The 22,950-nt window shown below is 38.5% G+C and overlaps 1 protein-coding gene across 3 annotated transcripts in view; it reads right to left on the minus strand.

Moving 5' to 3' along the window:
* Window positions 1–5,997: 5,997 nt before the first annotated feature.
* EFCAB7 (EF-hand calcium binding domain 7) overlaps window positions 5,998–22,950 on the minus strand; it is a 52,437-nt gene continuing 35,484 nt past the window's right edge. For all 3 annotated transcript variants that reach the window (XM_045291946.1, XM_004699373.2, XM_045291945.1), the window contains exons 11-14: window positions 17,627–17,775; window positions 15,647–15,856; window positions 8,636–8,743; window positions 5,998–7,253 (exon numbers count right to left, since the gene is read on the minus strand). In XM_045291946.1, the coding sequence (XP_045147881.1) occupies window positions 7,179–7,253; window positions 8,636–8,743; window positions 15,647–15,856; window positions 17,627–17,775 (542 nt within the window). In that variant the 3' untranslated portion in view covers window positions 5,998–7,178. The remainder of the gene's footprint in view (window positions 7,254–8,635; window positions 8,744–15,646; window positions 15,857–17,626; window positions 17,776–22,950) is intronic.

Consider the following 22,950-nt stretch of genomic DNA (forward strand, 5'->3'; position numbering starts at 1 on the left):
GCTTAAGTGGAGAGCAAATGTTTTGAGAATGATGAGGGCAACAAACGTACAAATGTGCTTGACATGATGTATGTATGTATGGATGGATTGTGCTAACAGTTATATGAGCCCCCAATACAATGATTTTTTTTAATTTTTTAAATTTCCCAAGTTATCATGGTCACCATGAGTCCGAATTGACTCCCTGGCAGTGGGCTTTCAATTTCTTATCTATTTTTACTCTCATATGAAATAATTCGAGAGCTTAAAATGCTGATATTATGTAACTGGAGCTTTTATTTATATTGACATTAGCCTCAACTAGAAGATTAAACTTAAGCCAGCATTAAATTCAAGTTGGTTGATTTTATGGTCAGTTATAAAGTAAAGGATCCAATTATGAATGTGTATAAAATATTGGATAGTTATCAAATATTTCTAAAAGAAATTTAAAATAGATTTCAATGTTAGGAGACGAGACATACTGGTTTTCTTTACAATATTCACGTTTTCAGGAGTGTATTTTTTTTTTTTTTTTAAAGCCAAGTTTCCGCTTTTAAAGCACCAACTGGCTTTGATCGGAACCGACAAATGTAGGCATCTGGTGAATTGCGTGTGAGGAGTCCATGATCTTCTCTGGGCACCATAAACTATGTGCTGTCAAGTCTGTCCCAACTCAGGGTGACCTCCTGTGTGTGTGTCTAAGGTAAAGGGTGCTCCATGGGTTTTCAAATAACTGCTATTTTGAAACCGATCAACAGATCTTTTTTCCTAAGAAACTTCTGCGTGGATTAGAAAATCCAAACTTTCGGTTTGCAGTCAAACGTATTAACTGTTGGCACCACTCAGGGACTGGGCAATGGGTAGTACTAGCTACAGTTAACAAACACAGACACATCAAAGCAACCGAGCCTTTATCCTTTAGCTGTCCAGTAACCATTCCTTGTTCCTAGCCCCCAGGTCACCTCTCCACATAATCCTCACCTACTTCTCCTAACTAAATTTCACTATTTGCTTTATTTCCCAAAACCATTATGTAGTTCTTCACTCCCCAGGTTGAAGAAATGTAGCAAATGAGGTTGAGAAAATGTAGCAAAGCTAGGCTTTATAATGCGATGCAGAACTAGAAGGGCTATCCCTATATGCCTTTATATTTGTAACTTCATAAAAAAGTGAATGTGAGTGCCTTTTTAAGAGCAGATTTAACATCCAATCAGTTTCAATATTTCTCTTTAATAAATAATAAAATCATATGCTCGCCCCCTGGTGGCCAAAATCAGAAATTCATATTTATTTTCCTGGATAATATCCAAACTATGATTCATGTGGTATATTGAATTTCTGTTTCATATTTAAACTGTACCACAAATAAATCTAAGAAGGTCGCTGGCTTTTTTTACAAGTGTGTTTTAATATCTGGTAGAAAACCAGTGATATTATTAATATAGTAATTTAAAAGTTCCTTTGGATAATATTTGATACTTAACATATAAAATATGTATGTAGCAAACAATTTGCCATTTCAAACACTCCTCACAAGCAGTTTAGTGACTTTATGTTTATCATGTTGTTCAACCAGCACCCTTATCAGGTACCTCATTCTCCCAATACCTTTACAGAGGCGTAGGGCTCCTAAGCATTGATTGCTCCTTTCCCCCTTCCTCTCTCTACCTCTGGTAACCACGAATAAAGCTTGGTCGCCATTCTAGAGATTGCATATATGTGGAATCATGTAATATTTGTCCTTTTGTGACTATTTGTTTCACCCAGCATAATACTTGGAAGGCTCATCTTTACAGCATGTATCAGGGCTTCCTTTGTCTGCAGGGCTGAGGAATAGCTTGTGGTATGTCTGTATGTACACACACCCAGTCATCCCCTGATGAGCTGCTAGGCCATTTCCAACTCTGGCTGTTGTGACGAGTGCTGCTATACAAGTGTCTGGTTTTGTTCTACTCCCACATTGTGTGTTTTCTTGCTTCTTTTCTAGTGAACCATTCTTTACTTGTTTCTCCATTGTCTTTATATTTTTAAGATAATTTTTGTGGCTACTATGAATAATAAATAATTGATAAAGATTTATCTTCAGTAATACACAATAATGCTATCACTATGATTTTATTTTCCTTATCACCAGCTACATCTTCATCCATCATGTGCTCTGTGACAAATACATTTATACCTAGTTTTAGGCATTTGTCACAAAGCATGAAGGGATTCATAATTTGAATTATTAATCAAAAGTATCTTAAAGTTTGTGTCTACCTTAAAGTTTGCACGTACCTTTAACGGAGCCCTCCATGTGGCTGCGTGTTACTTTAGGGGTCCTTTTCCGTCAGAAGGACTGCTTTTAGCATTTCTCACAGTGCCTGTGTGGGGGATGTAAACACCCTTAGCTTTTGCTCATCTAAGAATGGCACACTTTTACCCTAACTCTTCGAAGGAGTTTCATGGGCTTCATAGTCTTGGTTGATATTTCTTTCCATTCAGACAGGTCCCTTCTTTCAGTGTGGGAAGCACTCCATTGCCTCGTGGCCCCTCAGGTTTCTGAGGAGAAAGTGCACTTAATATTACTGGGGATCCTTAATATACTGTGTGCCTGTTCATTCCTCTCACCGCTTTCCGGATTCTTTTTCTTTAGTTTTGGAAAGTTGATAACAACAGGTTTTGCTGCGGGTCTCTTGGGGTTCATCCTACTTGGGAGTTTGTTAAGCTTCTTGAATTTGTAGGTTCATGTCCTTTGTCAAATATGGGAAATGTTCTGCCATTATTTCTTCAAGCATTCTGTCCTTTCCTGTCCCTGTCTCCTTTTGGAGTTCCCATGATTCATGGCAGTTTGCTTGACATCATCTCAGAATTCAAGTAAGCTGAGCTCAGCAGTCCTGAGGTTTCTTTAAATGTCCGTAATTTCCACTGCCTTACCCTCTGGTTCATGGGTTCCTTCTTCTGCGGGACCAAAAGGGCTGTTCAATGCTTCCATTGTGCTTTTGGTTTCAGTTACTCTCCTTTTCAGTTCCAGTGCTTGTTTGGTTTTCCTCGTTACTCTCTATTAAATTCTCATTTTATTTAGATTGTTGTTGTTGTTTTTCATTTCTTTTAGTTATTTCTGCTTTCCTAATTACTGTGTTTTATTCTTTTTGTTATTTGGACTTCCACAAATATGATTCTTATTTTCCTCATTTACATGGATCATGGTTTCCATTTTCATTTTAAATCATTTTATTGGGGGCTCATACAACTCTTATCCTAATTCATACATACATGCATTGTGTCAAGCACATTTGTTGTCATCATCATTTTCAAAACATTTTCTTTCTACTTGAGCCCTTGGTATCAGCTCATTTTCCCCCCTCCCTTCCCCTCCCCCCTCATGAACCATTGATAATTTATAAATTATTTTTATTTTTTTATGTCTTACACTGACTGATGTCTCCCTTCACCCACTTTTCTGTTGCCCGTCCCCCAGGGATCTATATGTAAATCATTGTGATTGGTTCCCCCTTTCTCCCCACACCTTCCCCTTACCCTCCTGGTATCACTACTCTCATTGTTGGTCCTGAGGAGTTTATCTGTCCTGGATTCCCTGTGTTGCAAGCTCTCATCTGTACCCATGTACATGCTCTGGTCTAGTCAGATTTACAAGATAGAATTGGGATCAGAATAGTGGGTGGGGGAGAGGAAACATTAAAGAACTAGAGGAAAGTTGTATGTTTTATTGGTGCACCCTGACTGGCTCATCTCCTCCTGACGACCCTTCTGTAAGGAGGTGTCCAGTTGCCTACAAATGGGCTTTCCGTCTCCACTCCGCACCTCCCCTCATTCACATTGATATGTTTTTTTGTTCTGGGTCTTTGATGCCTGATACCTGATCCCATCAACACCTCACAATCACACAGGCTGGTACGCTTCTTCCATGTGGACTTTGTTGCTTCTCAGCTAGATAGCCGCTTGTTTGTCTTCAAGCCTTTAAGACCCCAGACACTATATCTTTTGATATCCAAGCACCACCATCTTTCTTCACCACATTTGCTATGCACCCATTTTGTCTTCAGCGATTGTGTTGGGAAGGTAAGCATCTCTGAAGGCCAGGTTGTTAGAACAAAGTGTTCTTGTGTTGAGGGAGTTCTTGAGTAGAGGCCCAATGTCTGTCTACTACCTTGATACTTCACCTATAAATATGTGTACATAGATCTATAGATCTATATACATTAACATTTTATAGGGCGTTAATTTTCCCAATCCTCCCTATAATCAGTACTTTCGACAATTTTCTGCAAGAAACTCTGGTGGGCAGAGCCTTCAGACTTTGCTTACCACTTCCTATCTTTCTTATGGTAGCTCCTCCCTATTTTCAAAATCCAGACCGTGTATTTTATCTTTCTGTCAAAAAGAAGGGAGAAAACGGACTGATTGATTTGTCCACCAGGGCAAACAGCCAAGCAAAACAGAACATGAACTACCTCCTTCCTCTCTTAGGAGGCATCTTCTTTCCTTAGTAATAAATAGTTCCCTTTCCTGCTGGGCTGCATTTCTCTGTTTTAGGGTACAAAACAGGCCCTAATTTCATATATACTTCTAGGAGAATGTGTATTAAGAGAGACAAAGACACAGACAAATCATCTGGATGACGAAGTCAAAACAGTGTCTGAGGGCTTACTGAGGTATAAAGCTTTACAAAGGAGATGGGAGGGCAAAGGAAACTGTCACAAAAGCATGACTGATGGCAGATTAATACACCAAGTTATAGGTGGGACTACAGAAGCCGGCACAGGCCCATGATTAGGACAGGACATTGTTAGAAAGGTTTAAAAGATTACTCCAGGACCATCCGAGGAAGGCCGTCAGGGTGAGACTGATGGGGCATGCCTCATGACTATGCGGACTCTTGTACTGCCCCAGCAGGGTGACCTCCATCAAGGATGTACCCAGGGAAGCCCTAAAAGAGACTGCCAGCCCTTTCCTGGGCTGGCTGGAGAGGGATGGAGGCAATATGCTTTCTGAGGCATTATGCTGAAGGACATGATTGTCTACACCCTTGGTTAAAGATCAGAAAAAATTCAATGGTAGTGTAATCTATAAGGGGACTCTGCAAATGGACTTGGTGCTGTCATTGCCATTTGAAAACTGGGGTGCTCACAATTAAAATTCTAATGCACTGTTACCAGGTTTTCAGCCAGAAAGCCCACACAAAAATGAACCTCTGAATGGGTTTGATGCTGCGCCCGTCGTTCTTGATGGAGCATTCAGTCCTCACTCTGAGTGCCCACTATCTCTGCACCAGAGATAAGCCCATTTGGACCACTAGGCTTTCCAGCATAATAGGGCTATGGACAGGCATACTGAACAAACCCCTAGGGAGATCAGTCTTGTTGATTTCAGAGCCAGAGCTGGACCTTTCCCTGTGCACCTGAAGCAGTATGTAGGCTGGACCACCTGTATAGTCTGCACCTGCTATAAGGACCACCTGTATATTCTGCAGCAGCCAACAGGGAGAGTGCCGAGCTCAGTGGGAGAAATGGTTTTCCCACCATATGAGGCTCTCCTTGATTCACTAACTCATGTGCCTCTGCAGGTCCCCGGTGCTGCCCTCTGACCACTGAATCCACGGGATCAGGTCCACATTTCTAGTGAAGGGTCAAAACTAGACCTCATGCTACTTCATGTAACCGAACATTCTGTTATAAAAATACACTTGCAGATGAGGCACAGATAACAATTTCATTATATTCTTTTTTGTATGATAGATCATTTAGTTCCTACAAAATCAGAATCCTGTAAAAATAGAATACATGGGTACATTTATTAGGCTTATACAGTTTGGACAATTAATAAAATGCCTTCACATTTCATTACTTAAAAAAATCATTTTGTTGGGGCTCGTACAACTCATCATAATCCATACATCCATCCACTGTGTCAAGCACATTTGTTTATTTGTTACCCTCATTGTTCTCAAAACATTTTTTTCCTACTTGAGCCCTTGGGATCAGCTCCTCCTTTTTTCCCTTCCTTCCCTGCGCCCCTTCCCTCATGAACCCATGATAACTTATAAATTATTATTATTTTGTCATATCTTACACGTCCACATTTCATTACTTTTTTAAAGACACAACATCTGAAGAATTCCAACTGCTAGATAATGACAACCCACTTTACAGATGTCTAAGTCAAACAGTTAAACTAACGGTTAGTATGTAGTGGGCATAAAAATAATATACACTGCCATAATGGTATTCAAATTTCAAAAGTTGACATAGATTGGCTAAATATTATTATTATCATACTGATAACTGATACATTGATATATATCATATAATATCAATAACTCTTTAGGGCTTAACATAGTCTTTCATTCCCTTGTATTGCTCTATTAAAGATTACATTGATTTAATGCCCATCATTTAAAATATATTTACTTAAAAATAATGCACAAATCAATTTATTTTAAAATTACTTTTAGGCAATAATACTACTAAAGTATACACACCTTACAATATTTGACCATTTGGAAGGAAGGGCCAGCATTTACCCAAGGACAAAGTTCAGAAGGGTTAGGAAAGGAGGAGGAATGGGGACAGAATACAGGGAGGAGGTGGGATGGGTGATGTTACATGGAGGGGATTCAGGGAATAAGAGAAGAAACAAAGCATATAAACTGTTGACTGTAAAACTGATTATCTGTTCTATAAGCCTCCAGTCAATACAGCAAAGGCTAAAAAAAACTACTGTTAGAATAAAATACTTCTAAAATTTTCCCACTTTAATAAAAAAATAATTTTGCCAAATGTTGATTAAAATTTTTTTCTGATTAGAAAATTAAATGTAAGGTCAAATGGCTATTTTGCATTTATATTTTCTTTTAGTTTTTTTTTAATGAGGAAGATAAATCAAGAATGCATATGATTTAATTGAGTTCATTGAGTATTAGTTTCTAACGTTTATCTGCAATTTTAAAATTACTAGTCATAAAATGTGTTTAAATTTCTTCACTTCAATTAATAAGAAGGCTATACATTATAAACAATATTTACATTTTAATAATAAAATATAATTATGGAAAGAATATGGAAATAATACAAATCAATTATTTATGTACATTAGCTAGATTGATAAGAACTTAATTGATAAATAACAGGATCAATCTGAAATAACTTCTTAGTTTGATAATTTCAAGCAGAATTATTTCCTAATTATAATATTTAAGATATGAGAGAATACACACAATTATATATCCATTCTTGTCCTTCAGTCAGAGGCATTACATGTTGACACACCTGCAGATAAAAATAGAAAGTTTTTATTATTACTATTTGGGGCTAATTTTTCAATAGAACATTTCTTGACTCGGCATAAAAAAATAACCAGATGCAGATAAAATTCTGTAATACACATTCTTATCAGGAACTATATCTATATCAGATATCTCTGATTTGATATTTAAGTGGATCATCCACCTTAAGTCATATTCTACCTTGATTGAGTGGCTGGTAACTGGTGTGTGCACAGATGAATGGGGGAGAGGGGAGTAAACAGTCTGTCTTCCTTGCCCAGGCAAGCGCATTGTCTAAAATCCTAAACATAAGAGATATTATCTCTTTATCCTGTTTTAGAATACTTTTAATTTCAGGGGCAGTTTGGCAGAGGAGGAAAAAAGACTAAGAACAAGGGATACAAATCTTTTGTCTTTCTCTACACCACAATCAGGGCACCTGCCTTTGAATCCCTAACTAAACCCAAACCCGAGATTTCTGCTAGGAGTAGAACTACAAACGTCCCTGGCTGTTAGCTGATTAACTAAAACTCAGAGGCATTTTCTCTGTTGATTACCTTTTTTACAAAATCTTAGCAATCTCGTGGGTTTTCTGAGACTGTAACTGGTGACAGAAGTTAGAGTTCAGCCTTTCTTTCCAGGAGCTGCTGGTGGTTTCGATCTGCTGACCATGCAGACCAGAGCCCAATGCGTAACCACTACACCACCAGGATTCCTTTAAAATCTTAACAATGAATTGTCACTCTCTGAGTTGATTCAGACTTAGAACTGCCTTAGATGACAGAGCATAAGCACCCTACGGTTTTCTACGCTGCAACATTGAAGGAGCAGATGGCCACCTCTTTTCCCTGGCAGAGTGACTAGTGTGTGTGAACCTCTGATCTTTTGGTAAGCACCCAAGCACTTAACCACTGTGGCACCAGGACTCCTCTTAATAATGGACATAAAAATATTTTGAGTTATAAAAATATCAAATTATCTAAAGTGTTTTGAATTATCAAGATTAATGACTAATACTTCTTTATGATGTTCAAAATATACTTTATGTACATCACCTTATTTTTATCTTTACACTAACCTCTTGAAGTAGGTAGAGCCAGTGAGGCTAGTGATAGTATCTGAATTTTACATTTAAAGAAACTGGACCAAGGAGGCTAAGTGTATTTCCCATAGTCACTCACCCAAATGAAGAGAGGACTGGATTGGAGTCAGTCTCCTGTCTCCTTATATAGGACGATACTAGTATGAATACCATTAGTGTTGTAGATAATAACATTTAAAATAGTTTTCCACTTCGTTTCATAGCTACATGTTTATTCATAGCAAAGTATAAAAATATTTTTTCAAAGACAACAAAAGGCTTTCATTAGAAAAATATCGTATTACCATTGTAGATTTTGGTGCCACTTCCACTGCAAATATGTTGAGTCCTCTACTGTTAATGCAGTTTTTACTTTGCTCATTGTTGATATGAATAATCACTTTATTTTCTGACTGTAAAAAATGTTTTTTATTAGTTGTTAGTCTATACTTTATTACAAATATAAACTTCAGAATAAACCCTGAAATTATACTTTAATCTCATAGAGTACACTACAAATATGTATTGACTTCATTTTCCTCATTCAACCTCTCTCAAATCTGTTACCAGTTACATAGGCTTTTTCTTCTATATGTGACTTGGATTCACTCATAATATTTATTCCAAGGCCATTATTGTTACTATGATTATACTCACCACAGCAACAGCCTCTATTTCTTATAACCTAGCTCTAGCTCTACTGTTTCTACCCTCTATCTTGCATGCTCTGCTCTAGCTAATACACCCCAAACATTCCTTTTATGGTGCTACTCATTTCTTCACTTAGTGTGTGAACAAGTCTGTTTAGTACCAGCTCTACACCAGGCACTGGTGTAAGCTCTAGAGACAGCAAAAGATACAATTCCTGACCCAAGGAGCTAGCTCACAAGTGAAGGGGACACACACAAAAGAAAATGACAATTTTGAAATACATTGTGAAGATGTGTGAAAGAGGTATTCCTACACTTCTATCTCATACTTTTCTGACTTATAGAGACCTTATAGGATAAAGTGGAATTTCCTTTGTGTTCCTGAAACTGTTTATCTTTTTAAAAAATAATGTTTTAATTGACATATCTTACTCATTCCAATATATGCCTTCTCTTCATACATTTGTTGTTCAATCCCATTGGGTGGGATTATACAATTGAGTGAGGTTTTACAATCATCAATCAGCTCCCCCTTTACCCCTTCCCGCCTCCCTTCCCATACCTTTAGGGAACCATTACTTCTGTAACTATTTCTAAAGGGTTATTTATCTTGCTTTTCATGTACTGCATAATCTTAAATATACAAACGAACATATTTAAGTCTAACCTGATAAATGAGGTAAAACAAATAAAAACCATCATAGTAAGGGGAGGAAGTATTTGTGAACTAGAGGATAGTTATGTAGTTCATTAGTGCCAAGACTGCACTCTGAATCTATCATCCATTCCATGTGGCCCTTCTGAGAGACTGCTCAATTATCTTACAGGTGGGTTTTGGGTCTCCACTACATCTCCGGCCCTTCACATCAATTTGGTTGTGTGTTGAGACTGTTTATCTTTGCTGGAGCAGGCAGCCTCATCTTTCTTCCATGGAGTAGCTGGTGAGTTTAACCCGCTGAACTTGTGGTTAGCAGCCCACTATACCACAGGGCTCCTTACATGATTCTACAGAAGCACAGAAAAGGAACATGAACTCAGAAAGGACTATCAGAGAAGACTTTATGGAAGAGGTGATGTTTAAGATGACAGGATGGATAATCGAGATAAACCAAAAGTTAATAAATGGGAAATGCAAGAATGAAAATATTTCCCTGCTAAACCCCAAACTCACTGCCATTAAGTTGATTCAGACTCATAGCAACCCTATAGGACATATCAGAACTGTGGTTTTCAAGGCTGCAATCTTTACGGGGGTAGAAGCCTCAACTTTCTCCTGAAGTGAGCTCAAACTGCTGATCTTGCAGTTAGCCGCCCAACATATACTCCCTACACTACCGAGGCCACCCCCCCCCACCCCACCCGCCAAAGAACCTAATAACTACAGAGGGTAGTGTACTGTCAGACAACCTACATTTATTTCTCAGCGGCTAGCTAGCCGAGAGACTTTCGGAAGTCACTTCACCTCTGTACTTCATTTTCCTTCTGTAAAATGGGGTAGTGCTTACTGCATAGGGTTGTTGTTTAAGAAGTAAATGGGTTGATATATGTTAATATATAGCCTAATGAGCTGTGTTAGGGCACTATCAAATTTTGGTGAACAAAAGTTTAATTTTCCTATCATCTTGAGGGAGAGGAGGAAAGTGGAGGAAATGATAGGTGATAAAAGAGCAGAAAGGTTGGGATAGTGCAGCGACTCCCTTTCATTCTTTAAATTCTAGTAAGCATGTATAGAAAGCAGGAAGGGGAACATGCAGGATCAGGAAGAGCCTGCTCGGGGCAAGCTTCCTGAGCCATGTGAAGAATGCAATACACTACTTTTGGATCCTAGCCTATTGCACCACATTCAAACACCACTACAGTACATCATTTTCAGGATAATGTAACATATATAAGGTAGTTCATAAAGTATTACCACTAGGGTTCCAGCCTATAAATGCATGGGCTTATCTGAAACATATTTAAACATGGCTTTGTGATCAATGGATGTCTACACAACAGATTTTCTCAGAAATACACTTGTCTTGGTATCACTGTTGTTGTTGTTGGGTGCTATCATGTCAGTTCCGACCCATAGCAACCTGATGCTCCAAGGAACCCTCACAATTGTTCTCACGAACAACTGTTCTCGTGAATCCACTGTGGCGGCCACAGTGTCACTCCATTTCCTTGAGAAGCTTCTTTTTCACTGACCCTGTACTTTACCAAACATAATGTCCTTCTCCAGGGACTGGTCTCTACAAACAACAAGCCCAAAGTATGTGAGATGAAGTCTCGCCATCCTTGCCTCGAAGGAGCATTCTGGCTGTACTTCTTCCAAGACAGATCCGTTTGTTCTTTTGGCAGTCCATGGTACTTTCAATATTCTTCTCCAGCACCACAGTACAAATGCATTGATTCTTCTTCAGTCTTCCTCATTCAATGTCCAACTTTCAGATGCATATGACGCAATAGAGAATACCATGGCTTGGGTCAGGCACAAATTAGTCTTCAAAGTAACATCCTTGTTTTTTAACACTGCAAAGAGGTCTTGTACAGCAGATGTACCTAATGCAACTCATCTTTTGATCTCTTGACTGTTGTTTCCATGAAGACTGATTGTGGATCTAAGCAATAAAATCTTTGACAACTTCAATCTTTTCTCCATTTATCATGATGTTATCTATTGGTCCCGTTGTGGTCTTTCTTATACTGAGTTGTAATCCATACTGAAGGCTATAATCTTTGATCTTCATCAGCAAGTACTTCAACCCCTCCTCATTTCAGCAAGCAAGATTGTGTCATCTGCATATTACAGGTTAAAAAGCTTTCTTTCAATCCTGATGCCACGTTCTTCTTCATATAAGCCTGCTTCTCTATTTGCTCAGCATACAGATTGAACAAGTACAATAAGAGGATACAACCCTGACACACACACCTTTCCCGATTTTAAACCCTGCAGTATTCTCGTTTTCTTTGCACAACTGCCTCTCAATTCATGTACAAGTTCAGCATGAGCATAATCAAGTGTTCTGGAATTCCTATTCTTCTCAAGATTATGGTACACGCAGTTGAATGTCATTGCATAGTCAATGAAACACAAGTAAACAAGATCCATCTGATATCACCGATGATACCCCGTTCCACATCCTCTCCTAAATCTGGCCTCAGCTTTTGGCAGGGCCTTGTCAATGTACTGCTGCATTGGTTGTTGAATGATCTTCAGCAATATTTTACTGGCATGTGGTACTGATGATATGGTTCTATAATTGGAACATTCTGTTCTGTCACCTTTCTTTGGAATGGGCACAAATATGGATCTTTTCCAGTCAATTGACCAAATAGCTGTCTTCCAAATTTCCTGACGTAGACCAGTGAGTGCTTCCAGTGCTTCTTCAGCTTGCTGAAACTTTTCAGTTGGTATCCCATCAATTCCTAGAGCCTTGTCTTTAGTTAATTTTTCCAGTGTAGCTTGAATTTCTTTCTTCAGCATCATTGGTTCTTGCTTACAGGCTACCTCCTAAAATAATGGAATGTCAACTAGTTCTTTTTGGTACAGTGATTCTATGCATGTTTGCTACCTTCTTTTGACGCTTCCTGCATCATTCCATATTTTGCCCACAGAATCTTTCAAGGTTTGAATTTTTTTAGCTGTTTCGGTTTCAGATATGCTGAGAGTGTTCTTCCCTTTTGGTTTTCTAGTTCTAGGTCTTTGCACCTTTCATCGTTAATATTTGGTGTTGTCTTCTCAAGCCACCCTTTGAGAATTTCCGTTCAGCTCTTTGACTGCACCATTTCTTCCATTTGCTTTAGCTACCGTACGATTAAGAGCAAGTTTCTGAGGCTCTTCTGATATTCCCTGTGATCTCTTTTTTCTTTCCAGTATTTTTAATGACCTTTTGTTTTCTTCATGAATGTCCTCCCACAGCTTATCAGGTTTTCTGTCAATAGTGTTCAATGCATCAACTCTGTTCTTGAGATGTTCTCGAAATTCAGGTGGGATAGACTCAAAGTCCTATTTACTCCTGTGGACTTGTTTTAATGTTCTTCAGTTTTAACATGTACTTACATATGAGCAACTGGTGGTCTGCTCCAAAGTCAGTCCCCAGCCTGGTTTTAGCTGCTTTTCCAGCATCACACCACACAATTTGTTTTCTGTTTATTCCCTCTGAAGAAGTTCATGGGTACGGTTGCCTTTTGTGTTGTTGAAAAAAAGGTATTTACTATGAACACATCGTTCGTCTTGCAAAATACTATCATGGGACCTCCAACTTTGTTTCTATCACTATATCTGTAAATTCCAACAATTTTTCTTCCTCTTTGTTTCCAACTTTTGGAAACAATATTATCAATGCATCTTGATTGCATGATTGATCAATTTCTGACTGAAGTCACTGATAGAAATTCTTTAATTTCTTCATCACTAGCTTTTGTAGTTGGTACATACATTTTAATAATAGGTGTATGGATTGGATTTATTTGAAGGCAGATAAATATAATCCTATCACAGACAGCATTGTGCTTGATTGATTTTGCAATGTCCTTTTTTTGACAATGAATTCCATATCAGTCCATGATAAGATTTTCTGATTCAGAGTGGCCAAAAGCAGTCCATCTTAGTCCAGTCCAAAACCACTAATGTCTAAGATAGCAATCTTTACGTGTTCCATTTTTGACATTTTCTAATTTTCTTAGATTGATACTATGCACATTCTAAGTTTTATCATTAGCAGGTTTTACAGCTGTTTCTCCTTACTTTGAGACTCCCCATAAGCGAATGAAGACAGCACAGGCTCTACAGCCACAGGTTTGATCTGACTCCATTACCTTGGTAGACCCCGCTCCATGAAATCCCCTTACTACTATGACTTATATTTGTTTTACCTCGTTAAGCATGCTAGATTTGCATATGTTCATTTGTATATGTAAGATTGTTCAGTACATGAAAATCAAGATAGATAACCCTTCAGAAACAGTAACAGGAGCAATGGTGCCCTGAGGGTATGAAGGCCAGGGGTTGGGGTGGGGAATGGGGAGCTGACTACATAACCCCACTTGATGGGATCAAGCAATAGAATATTATGTGAATGGATAGAGAGGATTGTGTAAGATATGGGGAAAACAAACAAACAAAAAAGTTATTATAGAAAAAGAAAAAATAAATAAAAATAAGGGTTCCTGGGGGGCCTGGTGGGGGAGGGAAGGGACACAGGGGAGCTGATATCAAGGATTTCAAGAAAAAGAAAACGTTTTGAAACTGATTGTGGTCACAATTTCGTACTGCTTGATGTGACTGAACAGTAGAATGTTACGCGATCTGTAAAGGCTCCCAATAAAACAATTAAAAAGAAAGAAGAAGAATAATTCTTCAATGAAGAATTAGAGATGAAAATCCTGTCCTCAGCAGTGTAGAGTGCTAGGTGGAAGATACGTTGAGCAGCACCGGCTTCGTATTTTGTTCCTTTTCTTTAATAAGCGTTTCAATTACTTTAAAGCAATACTTACTGACTCACCCTTGTCTAATCCAGCTCTGTTATGTGCCTTCCCTATATTCCTCCACTAAGCTCCCCGCCTCCAGACAGCAGACAATCTCCCCTTCCTTTGCACATCACAGCAACTCAGCCCCTTTCTTCCACCGTATGTTTTCCCTGCTTCCAGGTGGTCTTTCTTCATGGTGAGACCCTTGTCACCCTTCCATGCTCAAATCCCACACTACCATCTTCTTTCCCTCCATCAAAAATCCCTCCCCAATTTCAATAGGCCAAACTAACATCAACTGCAAGAGGTAGAAATAAATTAATCCTTCAATTGTACATATAAAAAGTAGTATGTAATTTAATGTTTATTCTCTCATCTCTGACAGGAATATTAAATTTGTCTTTCCAACTAGTCAAAAAAAAATGCTTGAAATCAGAAATCAGTGTTTTACACTTTCTGGTGGATCATCTTATGACTAGGGGAGTTAGTTATACAATGCATAATTCAAATTTACTCAATGCTCAGATAAGCCTTAAATGTAAGGCAGAAATGAATATAATAAGTCTAACTCATTGAAAGAAATAAGCTAACAGTCCTAAAACCCCAGTTATCTTATGCAAGGTTTTATGAAATTTTCCATTTCTAGAGAACTGGGTGTCTCCTACTTTAAGGTTTTATGCATGTATTCTCTTGACCTGTCATATTAACAGTAGCAGAGGAGATGGCCAAAGCTAGAAATAGTTAGCTGGATAAAAGTAAGTCCTGGAAAGTGGAACTTATTTAGCTACATAAGTTGATACTATTCTGTAGGATTTCTAAACACTGCCAAGTTGACGTAAAAAGCTAAGCTCCTCATCCTCTTAATTTATTTAGAATATTCTTAAAGCAAAATGTCTATTATATAAAATTGCTGTGTGCATGTGCATATTTTAGGAACTAAATACTTTGTATCCCAATTATATTCTATCTCCATAAATCTTTAAATACTTAATTAAGAAATAATTATCACATCTCTAAAAATCTAAAAACATGTAGAAATTATCATGCGCAGTTTGAATTAGAACTCTGAGGATAAGAGAATACAATCGCCTATTATAAACATCGTTAATGAAATGGGAGTATTTAATTACTGGAGAAGAATAATGTAAGACAGAGGATGGAAGATACTAGTAAACATCAGAGAAATAAAGAGAACCACATCCTAATTAATACCTTGTTTTCAATAACTGACGTTATCCAGGTGTCATATTTGTAAGTATGCACGATTATATTTTCATAGCCATCCATTACTCTGGCATCGCCTTTATTGAGGACAGATTTACAAATGGCCTTCTCAAGTTGCCCACTGCTTGCCTCCATACGGACAGCTTTAATTTTGGGCTTGCACTTTTCAGCATAAATATCAATGACAAATGGACATGCCTGAAATGGAAGAAAAAGCATATTTTCTTTAGACTTTTTTGTAGAATTTTAAATAATTTAATTTATGATGAGTATGTTTTTCATATTCCATTGCTATTCACAAGGTTTTCAGTGGCTAGCAGTGAATATAGGTGCATTAACTCAGTAATATGGCAGACACACATGAATATTAGGTGATTGATAGTCTCTTCTATAGCTTTAGCTGAATGAAAACAAAAAAGGGAGACAAAAGAATTAAAAAATTTTCACAAATTTAGGAAAGAACTGATTATTCTGTTGTTATGGTAATAAGTAACCTACAGAAGTGATTTAAAACCTGCTCAATTAGCAACAAGAAACACACTTTTGAAGCCACACAATACATTACTCATTTCTAAAAAATTATACTATCAAGGACAGGTACAATTCAATATATATACCTCAAAGTACCACAGTATCAACAATTTAACCGAGAGAACTACATTCCCTCACATGCTGTCATCCCAGATATGCCTCTGAGAGTCAGCTAATCTCTGAACTCCATGCTTCCCCAAACCCCATATACGATGTGCTCCTTGCACAGACTGATCAACAAAGTTCTCGCAGACTGTAGTAAGCATTAAGTTAACCTTTGTATTTTTATTTCAGTTACTGAGTGGTACTCTCATCATCCTCTGACAACTTCACTGTATATAGATTTTCACTTTTGAATTTTAAGTGATGTGAATATGTTACCTATTCACTAAATAATCAGGTTACATTTAAATTAAAGGACTCTGATCTCAGAAATACTTCTGGCCAAGACTTCCAAAGGTCAATGCCATTAACAAATGATGTACAAAGATTTAACTGGTCCTAATAATTTCTCTATTGACTGAGAGCACATGTAACAGAATCAATGCTATTCTTAGTTCAGAGGCTGATTTTATACCATGATAAAAAAGTAGGAATTCAATGAATGTTAGGTTAAAGTCAGATATAAAAAGTTACTGTAACTATTCTCCAATACCTAAAAAGAGCAAAAGAGTAAAAAATCTTCTCAGAAAATAAGTTTATTTGGGATTTTAAAGACATCTAAAATGTATCCAAAATTTGTCAAATTTGTCAGTTGATTCATTTATAGGAAAGGCTAGAGACTATTTTAAAATTTAAAGCTATAGACACATTTATTATTATTTAAGTATGTCCAGAAACCAAAATGTTTAAATTCTTTATTTTAACTTTGGCAGAGAAATATAGAATTTAAAAAGCAGAGCTAATTTTCATTACCCCTCTGGTTCATTAAAAATGTTTTTCACATCTTTGCACATTTCCTTAATGACACATAATGCTTTCTATAAGCCTGTTCCAAGTAGTTACTTAACCCAAAAAATACCCTTCAAAAGATCAGAATTCCAAGTTCTTATTGACTTTTTGCCCTTATTCTAAGAGAACAAACCCTGTTCTGTCAGGATAAAAAGTTTCCCTATAGAAATAACACTTTAGCAACTCAAATCATCATCTCCAGTGAAAAGATGGCATATTTTAAATTGCCTTTACTTTTCTGCATGTCATATGTCCAAACTCCTTCCTCCTTAATATATTTAAATATTGGCAGTAATCAAACTTCTCATAAGAATAGGAACTTACATTAAGTGCAATACTGCACCCAGAATATACGGATTTTATGGATTTTTCACTGAAATTTGAGGATTTGAATGTCTAATTCAAAAATCTTATGTCAAGAAAATGTGTACGGGATAACACAGTATATAAATTAAGCCAAATGGCAAAGTTTTAAGATTGATTTACCTCTGTCAGCTCCAGAGCTTTATTGTAGCCCATTGAGTGTAGAGTTACCCACAGGTCACTTGGATCACCTTCTTGATCATTAGCTTCCATAAGATTGAGATCCATAAACCCTTGCCTTGTTAGTTCATTCTTCTTTGTATCAAAATTTTCTGTTAAAACAATAAAAATTATGTTTTCTTACATAATTAAAAGATTCAATAGAATTATTATTGTATATTATTCATAAACATTTATATTAATTATCTGAAAGTAGAGTAAAACAATGCTTGAAAGATATCCTTCTAATTTCCCACAACTCAGCACTCAAAAAAGCCCCACTGCCATTACGTTTTTTCTGACTCACAGTGACCCTGTAGGGCTGGGTAGACTTGCCCCGGTGAGTTTCTATGGCTGTGATTCTTTACCTGATGAGAAAACCCCATCTTTCTCCCATGGAGGGGCTGACTGTTTCAAACTGCTGACTCTGCAGTTAGCAGCCCAACACAACCACTACACCACCAGGGCTCCTAAATTCAGCACCGGCACTGTCACAGTACACCGTTTAGTTTTTCAACAAATTCTAAAGTTGTAAATAGTGTGAACCTATTCTAAAATTAGAGGAAATTTTAATTTTTCTGAGCTAATTCCATCCTACATACTCATTTAGAGTTTTTATTTCAAAGAATTTTAAAATGTTTCATATATACTTGCCACTTAAATCCAACAGAACCTGATTTTAAAAAAATATATATGATGGACAAATTCAAGAATTACATATAAGGATATAAAAAAGCTGACGTTGCCAAATATTTAATTTTATTTAAATCTAAAGTAATAAAAAACCTTTATAGTAATAATGTTTCTACCATACTCTCTGGTTAGATAAACACATTTATGAGAATCCCACCTGGTTCAATGACATTACCATGTTTAAACTGTTTTAAGCTCCTAAGAGTAGAGTACATTACTATCCAGGCAAAAGCATACTCAACATGAGTGCAACTCCCTTCTGACTATAATCTGGATGCCTTATACTTCTTGCTCTGTGATCTGTAATTGGGGTTGGCATTCTGGTTTCCACCTCTCACCTTCCAGTCCTTAAATAAGACACAGGCTTTGCCTTCTTCCCATACACCTCCAAGGTGACAACTGTGTTAGTCCCACCCTCAGTGTTTCTCTTTGCTCACCTGGTTACTGTTTACTTCCACACCTCAATGGACATACTTGCTTAATTTAACTCAAATACAACAAAGGAAAACAAAATAAAAGTATTAAAATTATTCTTAAATAAAAATTAAAAATTATTCTTAAATTAAAAAGTATTGTTAACATGAATAAACAACTTCCTGAGAACCTACCCTTTACTAAAACTCAATGAACTCTTTGCTGCCCCCCGCTGGCCAGTTTGTGACTATTGGTTGCTGTAATCCCACTATGGTATCAAGAGCTAGGTCAAATACTTTTTTTTTTTTTAATAAATCATTTTACTGGGGGCTCTTACATCTCTTATGACAACCCTACATCAATTGTATCAAGCACATTTGCTGCCATCATCATTTTCAAAACATTGCCCTTCTACTTGAGCCCTTGGTATCAGCCCCGCTTTTCTCCCTTCCACCCCCCATGAACCCTTGATAAATTATAAATTATTATTATTTTCATATCTTACACTGTGCACTGTCTCCATTCACCCACGTTTCTGTTGTTCATCACCCAGCGTGGGGTGGGGGTGGGGGTGTTATACACTGGTCCTTGCAAGCGGCTCCCCCTTTTTCTCCCTTCTCCCCTGACCTTCCCCCTGCCCTCATGGCATTGCTACTCCCATTACTGTTCCTGGGAGTGTTTATCTGTCCTGGATTCGTGTGTTGAGAGCTCTTATCTGTACCAGTGTACATACTCCGGTCTAGCCGTGTTTGTAAGGTCGAACTGGGGTAAGGATAGGTATGGGGCGAGGGGGGGGGGTGGAAACATTAAAGAACTAGAGGAATGCTGGAATGCTGTGTGTTTTGTCAGTGCTATGCAGCACTCTGACTCGTCCCTTCCTTGTTACCCTTTTGTGAGGGGATGTCCAATTGTCGACAAATAAGCTTTAGGTCTCTACTCCAACCCCACTCATTTGCATCGGTATGATTGTTTTGGGTCTTCTGATGTTTGATACCTGACCCTGTCACCACCTCGTGATCACACAGGCTGGTTTGCTTCATCCAAGTGGGCCTTGTTGCTTCCCTGTTAGATGGCCCCTTGTTTAACTTCAAGCCTTTAAGACCCCAGACGCTATATCTTTTTTTTTTAATCATTCTATTAGGGCTCACACAACTCTTATCACAATCCATACACACATCAACTGTGCAAAGCACATCCGCACACCCATTGCACCCATCACTTCCAAAACACTCCCTCTCCACCTAAGCCCCTGGCACCAGGCCCCTACCTCTCCCCTCCCTCCCCGCTCCCCCACAAGCCCCCGACAATTTATAAATTATTATTTTGTCATAGACGCTATATCTTTTAAGAGCCAGGCACCATCAGCTTAATTCACCACATTAGCTTATACAACCATTTTGTCTTCAGCGATTGTGTATGGAGGTGAGCAACACAGAATGCCAGGTTATTAGAACAAAGCGTTTTTATGTTGAGGGAGTACTTAAGTAGAGGACTATGTCCATCTGCTTCCTTAAAACTTAACATATAAATATATGTACATAGGCCTATACCCCCATCATTACATAATAATATATTTACATATGGACATGCCTGTTTACACCTCTCTAAGTGATTTTGCCTCCAAGTTCTTTCCCCTATTTCCTATCATGTTCAACCTTCATTCTTGGTTACACTGCCCTTGATTGAACCCCACCAGGCATTCTATGGCCTCCTTGCCTTCAATTTTAGATCGCTTGTAGTTCCTTGTCCCTGCATTAGTTGACTGCGCCCTCCTTTTCCCTCACCTCCCCCTCTCCTCTGTCCCACGGGAACTGCCGGTCTGGTTGTTTTCTCTTTGGGATTTTTTATCTTGCCTATCTTATATAGATAGACATGAAAATATTAAAGGAAGAAAAAAGAAAGACCTATAAATAGTTCCAGGTCTGTCTCCTGACCCTTATATATGTTTTCTGATCCAGTCTGATGAAGTGCCAGACCCTGCCCTCTGAGTCTGGAATCTATTTTCGGGACTCCTTGGGGACTTTGCTGCTTTGCTCCCCTTGCTGCTCTGTTGCCCTCCCTTCGTGTTTCACCCCAGTAAGGGGCAGGGGGTGTCAGACCAAGCACAATTGCTGCGCTGTCTCCAGTGCTGTCCCCTGAAGCACTGCGGGTCAGTGAAGGACGTCTGTCTTGGGATGGGGCTGGCCCTATGGCCCTCTCTGTGCCTTCATCGAGCAGGAGTGTCATCCTTGGGGCTTGGGAGGCCAGGTTGCGGTTCTCGTTCTCTCTCTCCCCCTCCCTTTTAGTTTGCTCCCATGTAATCTAAGCAGACCTGCCACTTTCCCTCAGTGTGGTCCTCTGTAGCGCAATCTTCTGGGGAGGGTGTCGATGTAGATGGGATTGGGGCTGGCCTTGCTGGCCTGTTAGTTTACTGCTTCATGAAGGTATGTTTTATCTTCTAAACTCTTCCAAAAAACGGAGCCCTAGTGGCACTGGCAGGTCAAGACTGGACGCTAATCACTACCAACTGTTCCACCACAGAAAGAAAATCTATCTGCTCTTGAAAGATGTACAGCCTCAGAAATACAGTTCCTATGAGTTGGAATTGAATAAATGGCAGTGGGTTTGGGGTTTTTTGGTTAGCCCCCAAAAGCATAGGCTAAAGAGGAAATTAAATTTAAGTAATTCATATTTTCTTTTAAATTTAGTTCTCCGCTAGGTGGAGCTTTCATTGCACTCATTTTTCCCATTAGGTGAGCTTTGAGCAACTCACTCTGAGTTAGTGCACCCAGTGGTATCACCTGGGAAGGTTCTCTCTGGTCACACTGAATTTTTTCATAAAAGCAGTTTTGCTCAAGCCTCCTTTTCTGTGATGCCCGATTTAAGAGAACAGCATGCAGCTGTGAAATTTTGTTTCCTGCTCAGGAAAAATGCGGTAGAAACTGTTATAATGTTGAACACAGCTTACAAGGGCAGCATTATGGGAAAAACTCAAGTGTAAGAGTGCTTTTCTAATTTCAAAAAAGGTGAAATGTTGACTGATGACAAACCTCATTCTGGGACGTCTGTCAACGTCCTGAATGGATGAAAATGTCGACAAAATGCATACACCTATGCTCGAAGACCAATGGCGGACCCTTGAGGTGGTGGGGAAGTTCTCTGGACTATCCTGGAGCTCGGGTCAGCGAATTTTAACAGAAGATTTGGGAATGAGAAGGGTCACTGCAAAATCTGTGCCTTGGCTTCTGACTGACCAGCAAAACAGCACAAGTCAAGTGGAAACATGCTGTGCTTTGAAAGAACAGCTCCAAAGCGACCCAGACTTACTTTTGTTTCCAGGGTCATTACTGGTAACGAGACATGGTGGTAATCAATTATCAATCAAGACAGTGGAAGACACCATTGTCACCTTGCCCCCAAACTCGTCAAATGAAATGAAAGATCAAGTGAATGCTCATTTGTTTTTTGATGTGATGGGGAAAGAGCATTTGGAGTTCATTCCATCAGGTCAGACTCTTAATCAAACTTTCTATTTAGAGGTTCTGAAAAGATTGCATAACAGTGTGTGACAAAAAAGGCCTGATTTGTGGCAGATGAGAGATTGATTTTGCCACCAAAACAATGCACCTGCTCATGCAGCCAATTTTTGGCCAAAATAACCCAGCATGCTTCCTTTTCCCCACACACCTGGCTCACCCGACCTCCCTCTGTACAACTTCTTTTTCTTTCCACGAATGAAGATGGACATGAAAGGACAGCCATTTGACAACGTAGAAGAGGTGAAGAAAAAAAAGAGGGAGGTACTGTCAGCCATCCAAACAGATGAGTTTGAAAAATGTTTCCAAGAATGGAATCACAGATTTGAGCAATGTATTAAGTGTAATGGAGAGTACTTTGAAGGTGATAAGGTTGTTTTTTTAAAAAAATTTAAATGTACAGTGAACCCTTGCCACTTCGCGCTTCGACTTCTGCGGCTTCACTCTATTGCGGTTTTTGCCTAATAGCGCATGCTCTGTCATTATACCATCATGACCTGTCTGAAGAACATCCAGGCCACTTTAAAAGACACGAAGGTAGAGACGACAAAGGCCAGCTGGAAGAAGTTGTGGCCTGGAATTGTCCAGGAATCTGAAGAATTCACCCTAGAAGAAGTCAGAAACTCGGCGGTGGATAACACAGTGAGACTAGCCCAGATGCTGGAA

This window comes from Echinops telfairi, unplaced genomic scaffold (genome assembly GCF_000313985.2).
Source record: "Echinops telfairi isolate 266 unplaced genomic scaffold, ASM31398v2 ScPeMD7_443;HRSCAF=831, whole genome shotgun sequence".
Lineage (NCBI taxonomy): Eukaryota > Metazoa > Chordata > Mammalia > Afrosoricida > Tenrecidae > Echinops > Echinops telfairi.